We start from the raw sequence: 16,021 nt of genomic DNA, 5'->3' as shown, positions 1-16,021 counted from the left end.
CGGCCTCACGTGAGCGAGTCCGCAGGGGCGATAGGGGAGCTCGGTCCCCGGACAACCACCCCCTGTATTTTGGCCTTATTTCCCCCAACAGACCTGTCCCCCCTCAGTTGTCAGGCTAAATATTTTGGCTTGGCGGGAAGGGTGGAGAGAGGAGAGGTCTCCGCAAGCCAATCCGTTTGGCCTTGGGGCGGGGAGGGCGGGGCTGGGCGCGGCCCCGGTGCGCCCGGAGATAGCGCGCGTCTCCGCGGCCACCTGCCGCTCCTGCCGCCCGGGTGCCCCGCGGCCGCGAGGATCCGGGCCGCTCTCCCGGGCGGGTCCGCGCCGCTCTCCGGGGCGAGCTCCCCAGGCTTCGGTTCGACTCTTGCTCCGGGTTGGCAGGCCTCCTGGGCTGCCGTTTGCTCGCACCCTGCGAGCCCTTCTTCCTCTGGAGGCCTCTCCGCATCTGCTCTGTTGCGGTCCTCATCTCTCCGTCTCTTGGTTCAGACTGAGTCTGTCTGTGGCTGGCTGTGGCTGTCTTTGTGTCTCCGTGGCTCTCATTCCGTCTCCTGCTATCTCTGTGTGGGATTCCCCCTCGGTGGGTCCCTACCCTTCCCTCCCCCTTGAAGCCTGCCTGTCTGTGTCCCTTAGGGCCTGCCAGACCCTTTTTCTCCCCAGAGCCATCTGCAGAAGCCGGGACTGGGCACGAGGCAGGGCTGGGACAATGGCAGTACCCAGGCTGGGCCCGTGGGTAGCACACCTGCTCCTGATCCTCCTCTCCTTGGGATCTGGCCTGGACACACTAGAGGGTGAGTCGCCCGACACTGTCTCCTGGACCCCCATCTCCACCCCTCCCACACCCTCGGCAAGCCCGGAGGCCAGACAACTGAGTGTCCAGCTGGAACACAGGTGTTTACCTCCTGCAACATGAAGACTGTGGTTAGCTCTCAGAAGGACTTCCCACCAGCAAGGACAGTTAACTCTCCCACATAAGCATTTCCTCTCAGTTCCCTGGGATGTGAGAAGGACCTTGAAACAGAGAGATGAAGAGATGCCCTCCATTCCCACTTATGAAACCCTGATCCCACTAAGCCTGAATGAGAATGACATGATGGGGGGAGGGTCTTAGGGCTCATTTCCAAGGCCACTGAACTCGACAGGCACCGGGATGGGATGGGTAGCTCAGAACCGGGCACCATGAACTAACTGAACCCATTGTGCAGACAGGGAACTGAGGCTCAGAGGACTGGGAGGGAAAGCTGGCCAGTGCCCAGGGCCTGGTCCCATGGCCCCCACACTCAGGGCCCCCACACTGGGATGGAGGGTGCCTTTCACTAGCCCTTCTGGTCAGAGGCTTCCCATGTGCAGAGTTTGGGAGGGGAAGAAGATATAGACCAGGGGGCCCACAGGGGGGTGCGGGGAGCCTGGTGGGGGCAGCAGGGGGGAACAGAAGCTGAACTGGCAAGATTCCAAAGGGGAAGGATTAAGAGCGCGGCCTTCCCCAACCCCACCATCCCCTTCCAGACTGAGACGGTTCAGGGGTCCAGCTCTGTGTGCCCACCTGGCAGGTCCCGTGACGCCCTCAGACCAAGGGCTTCCAGGAGCAGGTCAGAGACAGGAAAGCTGCAAATGGGTTGGGGTCAGGGGTCCCCCGAACAGTGTTAGTTGGGAAGGCCTTGCAGGCAAGGAAGAGAGAGCCCTTTCCCCTCCCCTCCTCCACTCTGCACCAGGACAGGTTACCACGGATGCCAGCCAGGAGCATGGTTGTCAGGAGGGGAGCACGTCTCTGGGAGGGGGCCCGGAGGGTGGCGTTTGGTTGTTTGGTCACAGGGGACCCAGATGTCCTATTCCCAGTGCAGCTCCGCACAGGGCCATGTCCTGAGCAGAGGCAGGCAGGGGTTAATCTGTGAAGGTCGAGGATTTGTTTTTCCAAATGACTCCCATCAGGGGAGCCCTAGAGAGGCAGGGGCACGAGGGAAAGTGGCATGTGGGCGCCTTGTAGGCCCTGATTGGCCTTTGCCTGGAGGGCTAGAAGTGTTTTCTCATTCTGTCTTTCTGTGGGGGGGTGGGGCGCGTGTGCGTGCGCCCGTGTGTACCTGTGTGTGCTCAGACACACACACAGTGACTGGGCAGAGCCAAGCATGGGGACCCTTAAGGATGACAGGGAGAAGGTGTGATATAAGCCCCAGGGGGCTGCCTCCTCAGTAGGGGCTGGGCAGGGGTGGGGGAATGGGGGTGGGGGTGGTCTGTGGCAGAGTGCCCGAGCCAGGCAGGGAGCGAGGGAGCGAGGGAGCGGAGGCTAGCCGGCAAGCAGGCTTGAGTAGATAAAGGCCGAGCAGATCAAGAATTCAGACTTGCATCTCCTGCTGCGGAAGGAGCCAAGTGAGAGCACACTTTGGGCCCAGGTACCCAGCCCGCCCGCTCTGGGGACTGGTCCTTGGTGCCTCGGGGAGAGAGAGGCAAGTGGGCCTGGGTCAGAAGAAGGCGGACACACCCCCGTCCCCAGGAGAGGAGTGGACTTAGGAACCAAATGTGCATGGATTCAAACTATGGTCCTGGGCGTCTCCAGCCCTGAACTGAGCGCCGTGGAGGGACATGGTGCTGACCAGCAGCGCCCCACCCTCGGGAGATCCCCTCCCTAGAGAGTGACAGAAACATGGATGGCACCTGTGGGTGCCAGGGCCAGTGCTGCCCAGCCTTGGGGGGAAGTGATTGACTCAGGCCAGGATCGGGGGAGGTGGGCTGGACCTGCGGTTCGTGGGACGAGCTCTGAGTGTGTGGCCAGGCCAAGGAACCCCGCCCAGGCTGGCGTAATTCGTGTGGGCCCGTGTGTGTCAATGCCCCGCCATGTCAGCCTGAGGGATTTTAAGTTTGAACTCCCGGCGATGGAGAGTTGGAACGTCCTTTCCAGAGTAAAGCAATGCAGGGACCAGACATGGAGATCCCTCAGGCCAGGGTGTGAAGGGGATGTATGAGGCTCTGGTCTCAGCCTTGGAATTTGCTCGTTGGTCAGACATTGAGCGCCGGTTTCGTGCCAGGCACTATACCAAGCACCACGGAGACAGCAATGAATCATTCCGAGATCCCTGCCCTTCCGGAGCTTACCGTAAACAAAATAAGGAAATTGTATATTAGCCAGTGTAAAGATTTAAGGAGAAAAATAAAGTAGGAAGCAGGGGGGGTATTTAAAAGGAGGGTCAGAGACGGCCTCATTGAGGAGGGGACATTTGAGCAGAGACTTGAAGGAGGTGAGGGACCATCTAGAGGGAACAGTGTTCTAGTCAGGGGGAACAGAAGGTGCAAAGGCCTCAGGGCAGAAGCTTGGCTGACCTGTTTGAGGAACAGTGAAAATGTCAGTGTGGCTGAAGAAGAGAGAGCAGGAGATGGGGTCAGAGAGGCCGCAGAGGCCTTGCCAGCTGGGGTAAAGACTTGAACTTGAAAGAGGTGGAGGAATGGGAGCCAACTTTTTTTTTTTTTTAAGATTTTATTTATTTATTTGACAGAGAGACACAGCGAGAGAGGGAACACAAGCAGGGGGAGTGGGAGGAGAAGCAGGGTTCCCGCAGAGCAGGGAGCCTGATGTGGGACTCGATCCCAAGACCCTGGGATTATGACCTGAGCCGAAGGCAGACTCCTAATGACTGAGCCACCCAGGCGCCCCGGAGCCAACCTTTTTTGAGAAGACCCTTTGGCTCTCCAGGGCAGAACAGACCAGGAGGGCACCCGGGCGGCCGTGGGCCCTTCAAGCTGCCAGGAGCCTCGGAAGCCAGGGAGGAGGCCACAGCAGAGCCCTACTCCCGGGCGATGTCCTGCTCCCGGAGAGGCACCCCTCCCCCAAAGCTTCCCCAGGCAGGATGGGGTGCGGGGCCCGAGCTGCACTGACAGCCTCTGCTGCCTGTGCCCACAGTGTGTCCCAGCCTGGACATCCGCTCGGAGGTGGCCGAGCTGCGCCGGCTGGAAAACTGCAGCGTGGTGGAGGGCCACCTGCAGATCCTGCTCATGTTCACGGCCACCGGCGAGGACTTCCGCGGCCTCAGCTTCCCGCGCCTCACTCAGGTCACGGACTACCTGCTCCTCTTCCGTGTCTATGGCCTGGAGAGCCTGCGGGACCTCTTCCCCAACCTGGCGGTGGTGCGCGGCGCCCGCCTCTTCCTGGGCTACGCACTGGTCATCTACGAGATGCCGCACCTGCGGGACGTGGGGCTGCCGGCGCTGGGGGCCGTGCTGCGCGGGGCCGTGCGGGTGGAGAAGAACCAGGAGCTCTGCCACCTCTCCACCATCGACTGGGGCCTGCTGCAGCCCTCACCAGGCGCCAACCACATTGTGGGCAACAAGCCGCGTGAGGAGTGTGCGGACGTGTGCCCTGGCGTGCTGGGCGCCACCGGCCAGCCCTGCGCCCGGACCGCCTTCGGCGGGCACACCGACTACAGGTGCTGGACCTCCAGCCACTGCCAGAGAGGTGGGCCCCAGCCCAGAACACCGGCGGGGGTGGGCGCACAGGGAGGGCGGGGGTGGGGGGCAGGGGTGGGCGGCCACGGGACGGGTTAGAACAATTCAAGAACTGAGCCGGCACAGGACTGCCGAGGGACCGCTCAGGACGGCAGCCAGGAGTCCGGGAGAGGGGCAGGACAGGTGCGAGGTGGGCATGGGGGAGGGAAGCCACATGGGGCGGCGGCTAAGTACAAGGCCAGACGGCCTGGGCTCCGTCCGATCTCAGCTGTGCAACCTACTGGCCTCGCTCAGGGAGCATGTCTGAGCCTGTCCCTTCATCTATAAGGTAAGCGCGGAGTCGTCAGGGGCAATGAGCTATTCTCTCAGCATTAGACCAGTGCCTGGGCCCTGGTGGGGGTTCTAGGTTCCTGATAAAAGTGGTCCTAGCACAGGTGATCCAGGGCAGGCTGGCAGTATTTGGGGGGAGGGGAGCTGGGTAGGCAGGGAAAGGAGGAGCTCACTGAGGAAGGACAGAACAGTGGGGTCTTCCTTTGCAAGTAAGGGGCCTGGAGAGAAAACAGAAGGAAGGAAACAGAGCAAAGGGGGGGAAGTGATACAAGGAGGGCTGATGGGAGGAGGAAGAAGAAGTTACAGGGGAGAAAAGGAAAAGCTTCCAGAGGCTAGGACAAGACCTGGCATCCCCAACCCTCACCCAAAGCCTCAGCGTCACAGCAGAAGTGTAACCAGATCCCTTCTGTGTCGGCTGGGCCCCACGTCCCCATGCCCCTGTGTTGGCTGTAAACACCGTGGCTGCTTGTCCTCTCTCATGTACAGTATCAACACGCCTTCGCTGTCCCCACCACACACCCGCTCCCAGACAGCAGGCTGCCACCCGCAGACTTTGCCTACCTCGGGCTCCCAGCCCCAACCCCCAACGGCGGCCACTTTGGGCGGCCCCCACCTAGGGCACAGAGCCAGGGAGGGAGGAGGTATGGACAGGTGAGATGATGAGGGGTGCCCCCTCCTCGCACACACTCGCAGGCCCACCGGCCCCAGGCCTCACTGCCCAGGAGAGGGGGCAGGTTCCCCCTGGCACCATGCCCAGTGGCGATCTGAGCACCGGGCCCAGACAGGACAGCAGGCTGGGGAGAAGCAGTTTAGGTAGACAAGGTCATTGCTCTGTCCTGAGCTCTGAACCCCCACCAGGTGCTGTGGGAGATGGGAAGCCGCAGAGAGGGGCCATGGTCCTGGTCCTCAAGAGCCCGATCTGGGGAAAAGCAAGCCAGCAACCGCTGTCATCTGCACTGGAGGAATTTGGATGCTGCCTAAGAGTGTCACCCCAGGGGAGGGGGTGGCACCGGAACGGGGGTGTCGGGGGGAAGCCTAACTCAGCACTCTGTCCACAGTGTGTCCCTGTCCCCATGGGCTGGCCTGCACAGCTGGGGGGGAGTGCTGCCACTCTGAATGCCTGGGGGGCTGCAGCCAGCCAGAGGACCCCCGGGCCTGCCTGGCCTGTCGTCACCTCTACTTCCAGGGTGCCTGTCACCAGGCCTGCCCTCCAGGCACCTACCAGCATGAGTCCTGGCGCTGTGTCACGGCAGAGCGCTGTGCCAGCCTGCGCTCTGTGCCCGGCCGCGCCTCCACCTTCGGCATCCACGAGGGCAGCTGCCTGGCCCAGTGCCCCCCGGGCTTCACCCGCAACAGCAGCAGGTGAGTGTAGGGGATGGGGGCACTCTTGGATCAGTAAGGGGGTCCCCACTGGTCCGGGGCTCACTCCACACCTCCGCTTGCCCCTGCTAGCATATTCTGCCACAAGTGTGAGGGGCTGTGCCCCAAAGAGTGCAAGGTGGGCACCAAGACCATCGACTCCATCCAGGTGGCACAGGACCTGGCGGGCTGCACCCATGTGGAGGGGAGCCTCATCGTCAACCTTCGCCAAGGCTGTCAGTACCTTCCTGGGGGCGCACCTCTGCTCCTGGCCATGCCCCTGACAGTGACCCAGCTAAAGCCCTGCTTTCTATCATCCTGGGTCCCAGTCCTCAGGGCCCCCGCCTTGCTACCCCTGCCATCAGCACCTTCCCCCGCCCCCCCCCCTGCCAGCCATACACCTCCCCCACCCGGCTCCAGCCCTGTCTTCCCCGGTTCCAGATAACCTAGAGCCGGAGCTACAGCAAAGCCTGGGGCTCATCGAGACCATCACTGGCTTCCTCAAAATCAAGCACTCCTTTGCCCTCGTGTCCCTGGGCTTTTTCAGGAACCTCAAACTAATCCGGGGGGACGCCATGGTGGACGGGTAAGGGGTCAGAAACAGCCTCTGACCAGCTCCCTCTATCACATGTCCTCCCTAACACTCTCCAAATGGGGGGAAAGAGCATGGGCTCTGGAGTCAGCTCTGTGGCGTATGTGTGACACTGGGTAGGTCACTTAACTTCTGTGGTCCTCAATTTTCTCATCTGTAAAATGGGTTTAATATAACACTGCTTATTCTTTCTTTTTTTTTTAAGATTATTTATTTATTTATTTGACAGACAGAGACCACAAGTAGGCAGAGAGGCAGGCAGAGAGAGAGGAGGAAGCAGGCTCCCCACTGAGCAGAGAGCCTGACGTGGGGCTCAATCCCAGGACCCTGGGATCATGACCTGAGCCGAAGGCAGAGGCTTAACCCACTGAGCCACGCAGGCGCCCCTGACACTACTTCTTTCTTAGGGTTGTTGTGAATGTTACTTACGTTGTTGTGTGCAAAGCACTTAAAACAGTGCAGGGAACACATATATTCTATATCATTTATGGTGACATCAGACTCCACATAGGTCACCACTGCTTTCTGACGCTCTCAACAGCAGAGCAAGACCACCTGTGTTTGAAACCCATCCCCGCCACCTACCAGTCAAGACCTACCTATAACATAGCTAGGATTTTTCAAAACACAGAGAATGTTTTGTTTTATTTTTATTTATTTATTTGTTTGTTTGTTTATTCACGAGAGACAGAGAGAGAAGCAGAGGGAGAAGCAGGCTTCCTGCCTGGGATGACGACCTGAGCCAGAGGCAGATGCTTAACCAACTGAGTCACCCAGGCGTCCCTGTTTTATTTTATTTTGTTTTGTTTTATTTTATTTATTTACAAGAGAGACAGAGAGAGAGAGAATGTTCACGGGCCGGGAGTGGGGGGCCAGCAGAGGAAGAGAGAGGCTTCACACTCAGAGTAGAGCTCTAGAGGGGTTTTGAAATCACCAGCCTGAGATATGACCTTGAGATCACCACCTGGAGCCAAAATCAAGAGGGCGCTCAACCCACTGAGCCCCCCAGGCGCCCCCAGAGAATTTCTAAATTATCATCCAGCTGAGTGGTTTCTCATGTCTCTCCTAAACTGCCGTGGACCCCCCAGGGGTACCCACACTCCAGCTGGAGAGGCATAGCCCCAGGCTGAGGGCCCCTCCTCCCCTGTGCCCCCAGCTCAGCCCCTCCAGGAGGGGCCCATAAGGCGCTCGGGTTCCCCACCCCTTGCCTCCACCTCCCCTGCAGCGCAAGGTCTCTCCCCAACCCCCACCCCCGCCCAGGAACTACACTCTGTATGTGCTGGACAACCAGAACCTACAACAGCTGGGGTCCTGGGTGGCTGCGGGGCTCACCATTCCCGTGGGCAAGATCTACTTCGCCTTCAACCCTCGCCTCTGCTTGGAGCACATTTACCGCCTGGAGGAGGTGACCGGCACTCGGGGACGGCAAAACAAGGCCGAGATCAACCCCCGCACCAACGGAGACCGCGCCGCCTGTGAGGCCCGACACCGCAACCCCAGAGCGAAGGACCCCCAGAAACCCCCGACGCGCGCACGCGCACTGAAACGCACCAGTGGCCCCGGGGGGACATGGCCCCGGGGGAAGGGGCGTTTGCCCCGGACGACGCGATAGGTTCTCTTCGGGGGCCGCGCTGCGGGTGGCCTCTGCCTGGTCGGGGTGGGAGCTCGGGTGGAGACAGACGCGGCTGACCGCAGGTGTTGGCCCCTCGCCCCCCAGGCCAGACTCGCACCCTGCGCTTCGTGTCCAACGTGACGCAGGCCGACAGCATCTTGCTGCGCTGGGAGCGCTACGAGCCGCTGGAGGCTCGGGACCTGCTCAGCTTCATCGTGTACTACAAGGAGTCGTGAGTGCCGGGGGTGGGGCTAGAGGGGCGGGGCCAGAGGCCCCCCCACCGTGGGCAGGGTCAGACCCGGTCCCGCCCATCTGTTCCCAAACGCAGCCGGGTAAGGGGTGAGGACAGAGCGCCGGGGTGCAGAGAGGCAAGGAGCCAGAACCCCTAAGACTCACTCCCTTGTAGGGCCCACGCCTGGCTCTCCCTTCACCTTATTCACCCCTCCGTGCCTCAGTTTCACCTCAGCAGTGAAATGGAGAGGACAGTCAGGACTTCTGAGAGACCAGGAGAGGCGCCCCGCTGGGAAGGCTCGGATAATTAAACTTCAATTCACTATGTTAATGTTCTGTGCTGACCACAGGCTCCTGCCCCAGCAGCGGTTTGGGGAGCACCCACTAATTTGGCCGGTTTTATGTGGAGCTCTGCCAGCATTTCATTAAAACCTAAGGAAGGAAGGGAGGCGGGACAGCCAAGGACAGGCTGGTTTTGCTTTGGAGAGAGCATACTGACCATAGTAGGAGGGACAGTGGTTAGACCACAGGAAGGATCTCTCCAAAAGCATGGCTAGGAATCAAAACGAGAATTCTTAGAGGAGAGAAGTGGGTTCGGGATGGCAGGCCGGGAGGGCAGCGTGGGGAGTGTTTCCACGTCTACAGTCGACAGAAGATGGGAGCCACCTGGCTTGGAAGCCTTCCTGTGGATTCAGATGGGGAGGTCTTAGTTTCCCACTAGCACATGGCCTGGTGTGGGAGGAAGGAGGACGTGTCAGTGGCGCCAGGCCGGCTCAGATGGCCAAGGCTCTCCTGGGCCTCATTGGGAGGTGAAGGTCTCCAGCATGGGGAGCTGGAGGGTTTGCTAAATACAGACTCCTGGGCCCCATCCCCACAGATTCCAAGTCAGTTAGTCGTGGGGAGAGCCCGAGAATCCGCATTTCTAACAATCTCCCAGGTAATCCTGGTCCAGGACCACACTTCGAGGAATACTAAAGTGGGCTGGCCGTGTGCACGGCACCCCCTGCCTGGCTTGTGTGGCTCACAGTCCACACAGCTGTACCCAGCCGCCTCTGGGCTCAGAAGGTAGAGAACCCTAAGTGTCCTTCAGGAAGCTCCCCTAGCATCATGGCCTCACAGCCTGGCTGTGGCTTTGCTGGCTCAGACTTGCTGTGGGTCCTGGCCCAGTCCCAGCTCTCAGCAGACCCACCCACTGGGTGCTCCCAAGGAGCGCACACTGGAAGAATGACAGTGACCTTCTTATAGTGGTTCAGAGAGGACGGGAGTGCTAGAAACTGGGCTGGGGCTGAGCCGCCCCTCAGCTCTAGGGATGCGGTGTTCAGCCCCTTCCAGAACGCCACAGAGCACATAGGTCCAGACGCCTGCGGGACCCAGAGCTGGAACCTGCTGGATGTGGAGCTGCCCTTAAGCCGCACCCAGGAACCCGGGGTGACTCTCGCACCCCTCAAGCCTTGGACACAGTATGCAGTGTTTGTACGGGCCATCACACTGACCACCGCTGACGACAGCCCCCACCAAGGAGCCCAGAGCCCCATCGTCTACCTCCGAACCCTGCCGGCAGGTATGCGGAAGACTTTGAAGAGGGTGGGAGCTGGATACCTGAGCCCTGTTGGGAACGCGGGAACCCAGGCACTAGAAATAGGGAAGCTGGGTCTTTCAACACCAGGCCCCTAGAGACCTGGAAGCCAGATGTTTGAGTCCTGGAGAGAATGGAGGGCATCGGCCTAAGGTCCTAGGGACACTGTAGGTGGGAGAGGGCAGGGGGAATACTTGAGCCAATTCAAGGGCCTTCGAGGGCCGTGGGAAGGCCAGGATTCTGCGTTCCAGGAAGGGGAGGTTCCTTGGGAGAATGCGAAGGGCTTGGACCCCAGAGAGGGACCATTACCAGACAGTACCAGAAAGGGGGATCCGCAGCGCCTCAGTCGCACCCTACCTGCGTCCCCAGCGCCTACGGTGCCCCAGGACGTCATCTCCACGTCCAACTCCTCGTCCCACCTGCTGGTGCGCTGGAAGCCACCGACTAAGCGCAACGGGAACATCACCTACTACCTGGTGCTGTGGCAGCGTCTGGCGGAGGACGGCGACCTCTACCTCAACGACTACTGCCACCGCGGTGCGCAGGGCAGCGCGGGCCGGAGGGTCGGGGCGGCGGCGCCGCGGTGCTGTCCGTCTGACCGCGCCTCTTCCCCGCGCCGCGCCAGGCTTGCGGCTGCCCAGCAGCCACAACGACCCCCGCTTCGACCGCGAAGACGAGGAGCCGGAAGCCGAGACGGAGCCCGGCTGCTGCCCCTGCCAGCACCCCGCTCCCGGGCAGGTCCTGCCGCCGCTGGAGGCGCAGGAGGCCTCCTTCCAGAAGAAGTTCGAAAACTTTCTGCACAACGCCATCACCATCCCCAAGTGCTTGCCGTGCCGGGGGCGGGGCGGGGCGGGCCTGGAGGGCGGGGCCGGGCGGGGCGGGGCGGGGCCTAACGCGGCCCTCCCGGGTCTCCCCAGATCCCCGTGGAAGGTGACGTCCATCCATAAGAACCCTCACAGGTGAGCCGGGCGGGACTGAAGGGTGGCGGTCCCGGGGCGCGGCCGCGGCTCTGACTCGCGCGCCCCCCCCCCCCCCCGCCCAGGGACTCGGGGAGGCAGCGCCGGGCCGCCGGGGCCCTCCGGCTTGGGGGAAACACCTCGGATTTCGAGATCCAGGAGGACAAAGTGCCCCGGGAGCGCGCAGTGTTGAGTGGCCTGCGCCACTTCACGGAATATCGCATCGACATCCACGCCTGCAACCACGCGGCGCACACCGTGGGCTGCAGCGCCGCCACCTTCGTCTTCGCGCGCACCATGCCCCACAGTAGGTTCTCCCCCCGCCCGCCCCCGCCCCGCAGGACTCTACCCAGGTGGTGCTCCAACGTTCGGCCTCCCCACGACTCCAGTCCCCATAAGCCCTGAGCTTCCTGGACCCTCGAGATTAGCTCCCAGGCACTTGGACGTGAAGCTGAGGGGCGGGGCTGCCTGCTGCCCTCTCCCGCAGGAGAAGCCGATGGCATCCCAGGGAAGGTGGCCTGGGAGGCGGCCAGCAAAAGCAGTGTCCTCCTGCGCTGGCTGGAGCCACCGGACCCCAACGGACTCATCCTCAAATACGAAATCAAGTACCGCCGATTGGGAGAGGTAGGTACCCGCAGGAACCCCCAAACCCGGACCCAGACGGCATGTCCGCCCTCTTCCCAGCCAGCCGCTCTGCCCTGCCCTCAGGAGGCCACCGTGCTGTGTGTGTCCCGCCTGCGGTTCGCCAAGTTCGGGGGCGCCCGACTGGCCCTGCTGCCTCCTGGAAACTACTCCGCCAGAGTTCGGGCAACCTCGCTGGCAGGCAATGGCTCCTGGACAGAAAGCATCTCTTTCTACGTCCCCGGCCCAGGTACAGGTGGCCTCGGTCCCAGACGTGCACCTCCACAGCCCCAGCTGGGTCCCCAGCCACGTCTCCTGTGGTAGAAACCACAGGAACATGGTGGCCACTCCACCGGGTTCCTTCCCCTGTTCTCACTTCCCATGGTGAAAAGAGAAGTGTCCTCTACCCTCTGACTTCTCCATCTTTGACCCTACCATCTGCTGCCCTCTGACCACCAGAGGAGGAAGACTCCGGGGGGCTGCACGTCCTTCTCACTGTCACCCCCGTGGGGCTCATGCTGCTCATCATTCTTGCTGCCCTTGGTTTCTTCTACGGCAGGAAGAGGTGACGATGCCCAGTCCTACCGGTTCCCATCCCCCCTCTCCCAACCCTCCACCCCCCCCACCGCCAGCCCTCATCGCAAGGTCGGTCCCTGAAGGGTGGTATATGAGACAGGAAGAGAACATTCCTTAGAAGCAGTAACTCATCCCCTGAGGGCAGCATGGAGGAGACCACCTTTCAGTCTGAGGGACCAACTTTCCCTGATGTTACCAGTGCAGGTCTTCCCTCCGGGGACTCCCCAGTCTGGGCGCACTGGGAGTGTTGGTTTGGTCACTGTGTTCTCAGCCAAGAAAGCAGGGGAAGAGACAGGAGACCTCACCAAGCGCCCTGGTTGGTTGGTGCCAGATGCCCTGGGCTGAACACAAGAGGGAAATGGAGGCAGAATTTTGATTAGCTGGCTTTTAAGGCTTACCGGAGGAGGCAGGAGCCGCCCGCCTCCTGTCCTCCCTGTCCGCAGTCTGTCAGATCCCAGATCCCAGGCCTAGGACAAAGACCCGCTTGGAAAGGGTCTAGGGCTCCCCAGGGACAGTCTGGCCAGGGACGGGAGGAAGGGACTTCGCTCCTCCTTGCAGTATCCCTCCTTCTTGTTCTCTGACATTGCTCCTTCCTTCCTGAGGACCCTTCCAGCCTGACCCCCCCCCCACTTCCCCTTGCAGAAGCAGCACCCTGTATGCCTCTGTGAATCCGGAGTACTTCAGCGCCTCTGATAGTAGGTCCGGGAGTGGCGGGACAGGTGTGTGGGAAAGGGAGGCAGGAGGAGAGGAGAGGCACGCTCCAGGAAACTTTCTTAGACAAGGCCGCCTTGGGACCCAAGCCTTTCTGAAGAGGAGAGAGGTGGGTGGGGGCGTGGCAGAGGCCGTGTTCCTGCCCCATGACTCCCACCTCCTCTCAGTGTACGTCCCTGATGAGTGGGAGGTGCCTCGGGAGCAGATCTCCATAATCCGGGAACTGGGCCAGGGCTCCTTTGGGATGGTATACGAGGGGCTGGCACAAGGGCTAGAGGCCGGAGAGGAGTCCACACCTGTGGCCCTGAAGACCGTCAATGAGCTGGCCAGTCCACGAGAACGCATCGAGTTCCTCAAGGAAGCCTCTGTCATGAAGGCATTCAAGTGTCACCATGTGGTAAGGAAGGATCGGGGACTCTGCCAGGGTAGGGTCCATAATTACGGTGAAAGTCACATGATAAGAAGGATAGGGTCAAGGATGAGGTCACGGTACCATCAAGGTCAGGGTTGGGACTGAGGTAAAAGTCACGGCTAGGGTTAGAGTCAAACCATGTCATGGTGGGGCCATGGCAGAATCTCGGCTAGAGCTGTGATCCGTCATCGATGGGGGTCAGTATTCAGCATCTAGATCATTATTAGGGTCATGATTGGGATCCAGGTCAGAATGGGGTGAATCATGAAGATTGGAATGACAGGTACGATCAAGGTCATGGGTTAGGGTCAGTGTCACTGGTAGATTAGAATTAGGGTCATGGTCACGGTTGGGTTTAGAGTCAAGGTGTCAAGGTCAGGTGGTGGTCACGGCAGGGCAACATTTTGGCCAGGTGGGTAAAGGGTCAGGGTGGTGGGTGGACCTGCAACCAGGCTCTTTGTCCATCCCAGGTACGTCTCCTGGGTGTGGTGTCCCAGGGCCAGCCAACTCTGGTCATCATGGAGTTAATGACCCGGGGGGACCTCAAGAGCCATCTTCGATCTCTGCGGCCCGAGTCAGAGGTGGAGACCAGGAAGACCCTGGGCCACAGGGCTGGGGAGTTAGAGAAGACTTGGGCACAGTTGTGGGGGGATGGTTGGGCAGGAGTCCAACCTCTAGGTTCCTTCTTCATCAGCCCCCTGTCTTGGCCCTAGAACAACCCGGGGCTCCCACGGCCAGCGCTGGGAGATATGATCCAGATGGCTGGTGAGATTGCAGATGGCATGGCCTACCTCGCTGCCAACAAGTTTGTGCACCGCGATCTGGCGGCCCGGAACTGCATGGTGTCCCAGGACTTCACCGTCAAGATCGGGGGTACAGACGGTGCCGCGTGGGCATGAGGCAGCCTGAGGAATAGAGGGACTCTCCCTAAACTGGGCTGGGAGACTCAGGCCCACCCGACAGCCCTGTCCCTCACAGCAGCCCCGTCCAAGGCCAGAGGTCCTGGGGCGGGATGATCTCTGAGGTTCTTTGAGCCCTCACATTCCAGAATTCTTGGAAGCTATGGAGGGGGAGAAGGCCAGGAGAGGTATCCCTGGGCCAGGGGCTGGCATGTGCTTCTGCTGCCCGCATACCTGTCCACCCTCACTTTCCAGACTTTGGGATGACTCGAGACGTGTACGAAACTGACTATTACCGCAAGGGCGGGAAGGGGCTGCTGCCTGTGCGCTGGATGGCCCCCGAGTCCCTCAAAGATGGAATCTTCACCACGCACTCGGATGTCTGGTGGGGGCTGGCTGGAGCAGAGGGTTTGGGGGATGTGGAGGTGGGGTCCGGGATGAGGCCCGGATGCGCTCAGCAGCGTGCAAGGTGCTGGGCTCAAGCCCTTCTGCGTGTCCTCCAGGTCCTTCGGTGTGGTGCTCTGGGAGATCGTGACCTTGGCCGAACAGCCCTACCAGGGCTTATCCAACGAGCAGGTGCTCAAGTTTGTCATGGATGGTGGGGTCCTGGAGGAGCTGGAGAGCTGTCCCCTTCAGCTGTAAGTCACCCGCCACCCCGCCCCTTCCTCATCCCTGCTCTGTCTACCCACCCTGCCCCCATGACTCTGGCCCGCCTCCTCTGATGCGCTCTTGTCCGCTGGTCCCCAGCTGAGTCTTCCCCACCGCAGCCCTGCTTACTCTCCCGGGTCCTCCCAGAGGCAGCCTCCCACGGCTTCCTTGCAGCAGCCGGTCCCTCTCATGCTGTCCCCGCCCCACCAGGCAGGAGCTGATGCGCCGCTGTTGGCAGCAGAACCCGCGTCTGCGACCCGCCTTCACCCACATCCTGGACAGCATCCGGAGCGAGCTGCGGCCCTCCTTCCGTCTCTTTTCCTTCTACTACAGTCCAGAGTGCCGGGCGGCCCGCGGGGCGCTGCTGCCTGATGTCAAACCTGACTCTCTGCCCACCCCAGAAGGGGCTTCCTCAGGCTGCCGCCCCCAAAATGGGGGTCCGGGGCACTGAGGGGCGCCGTATTCCCCGGATGACTGGCGGAGAGGTAGGGTCCTGACCTTTGTGGCCATGAAGTGTGCAGACATTCACACCCCATCCCATGCTCAGAAAGGCCAGGGGGTGCCCAGGCTGCACCAGGGAGCGGGAGAGGAAAGATGGGGTGGGGGGCTCAGAGCGGACTCGCCCTTAAGGAGTCCAGAGACATCCGAGATTTCTTCGGGAGTCTGAGTTCTCCACGAGAAAGTGAGCAAGGTCCCAGCCCGAGTGGAGGAGAGGCCCCCGCCCTCAGAGAGGGGGCCCTACTCAGACGGGGAAGGGGGGCTCACCCACCCGGAAGGCAGCATCCAGAGAACCCCAGCCTCAGCTTTGGGTCTCCTGTGGACATGTGGCGCAGTCCGCACACTGGAAACCAGCAGAGCAGCCCGCATCAGGCCTCCCTGTCCTTGTCTGGAATGCTGGGGTTGGGGTGTCTCACCGCCCCCCTCTGTCCCACGCATCAGGTGGTGTGGGGAGAACCCAGAGACCTGAGTGAGCAGAGGTCCCAGCCCAGCCGGGTAGCCTACCCGCCCCCTTCCTCTCCTTCCCCGAACCCAGGAACCCCCAAGACTGGTGCTCCTCCTCCCTCCTGCCAAGG

At 61.2% G+C, this 16,021-nt stretch overlaps 1 protein-coding gene across 1 annotated transcript; it reads left to right on the top strand.

Annotated features, from left to right (window-relative positions):
- The first annotated feature begins 661 nt into the window (after positions 1-661).
- LOC111138871 (insulin receptor related receptor) lies at positions 662-15,531 on the top strand. Its single transcript, XM_022490804.1, has 22 exons — positions 662-785; positions 3,884-4,435; positions 5,814-6,117; positions 6,208-6,350; positions 6,556-6,700; positions 7,967-8,181; positions 8,424-8,550; positions 9,872-10,110; positions 10,495-10,662; positions 10,751-10,946; positions 11,043-11,084; positions 11,168-11,388; positions 11,569-11,705; positions 11,790-11,952; positions 12,162-12,267; positions 12,921-12,973; positions 13,157-13,386; positions 13,872-13,982; positions 14,115-14,274; positions 14,556-14,685; positions 14,804-14,938; positions 15,159-15,531. The coding sequence occupies exons 1-22, from the start codon at positions 701-703 to the stop codon at positions 15,397-15,399; spliced, it is 3,903 nt and encodes a 1,300-aa protein (XP_022346512.1). The 5' UTR covers positions 662-700; the 3' UTR covers positions 15,400-15,531.
- The last annotated feature ends 490 nt before the right edge of the window (positions 15,532-16,021 follow it).

The sequence above is a fragment of the Enhydra lutris genome, unplaced genomic scaffold (genome assembly GCF_002288905.1).
Source record: "Enhydra lutris kenyoni isolate GAN:26980312 unplaced genomic scaffold, ASM228890v2 scaffoldscaffold94, whole genome shotgun sequence".
Taxonomy (NCBI): Eukaryota; Metazoa; Chordata; class Mammalia; order Carnivora; family Mustelidae; genus Enhydra; species Enhydra lutris.
This window is presented reverse-complemented; position numbering and strand designations above follow the sequence as displayed.

Excerpts from the sequence above, each read along its gene's own strand:
- LOC111138871 (XM_022490804.1), top strand. The coding sequence starts at position 701 with ATGGCAGTACCCAGGCTGGGCCCGTGGGTAGCACACCTGCTCCTGATC. Across the intron at positions 6,118-6,207 it reads TTCACCCGCAACAGCAGCAG|CATATTCTGCCACAAGTGTG; the intron begins GTGAGTGTAGGG and ends TGCCCCTGCTAG. Across the intron at positions 11,706-11,789 it reads AGTACCGCCGATTGGGAGAG|GAGGCCACCGTGCTGTGTGT; the intron begins GTAGGTACCCGC and ends CCCTGCCCTCAG.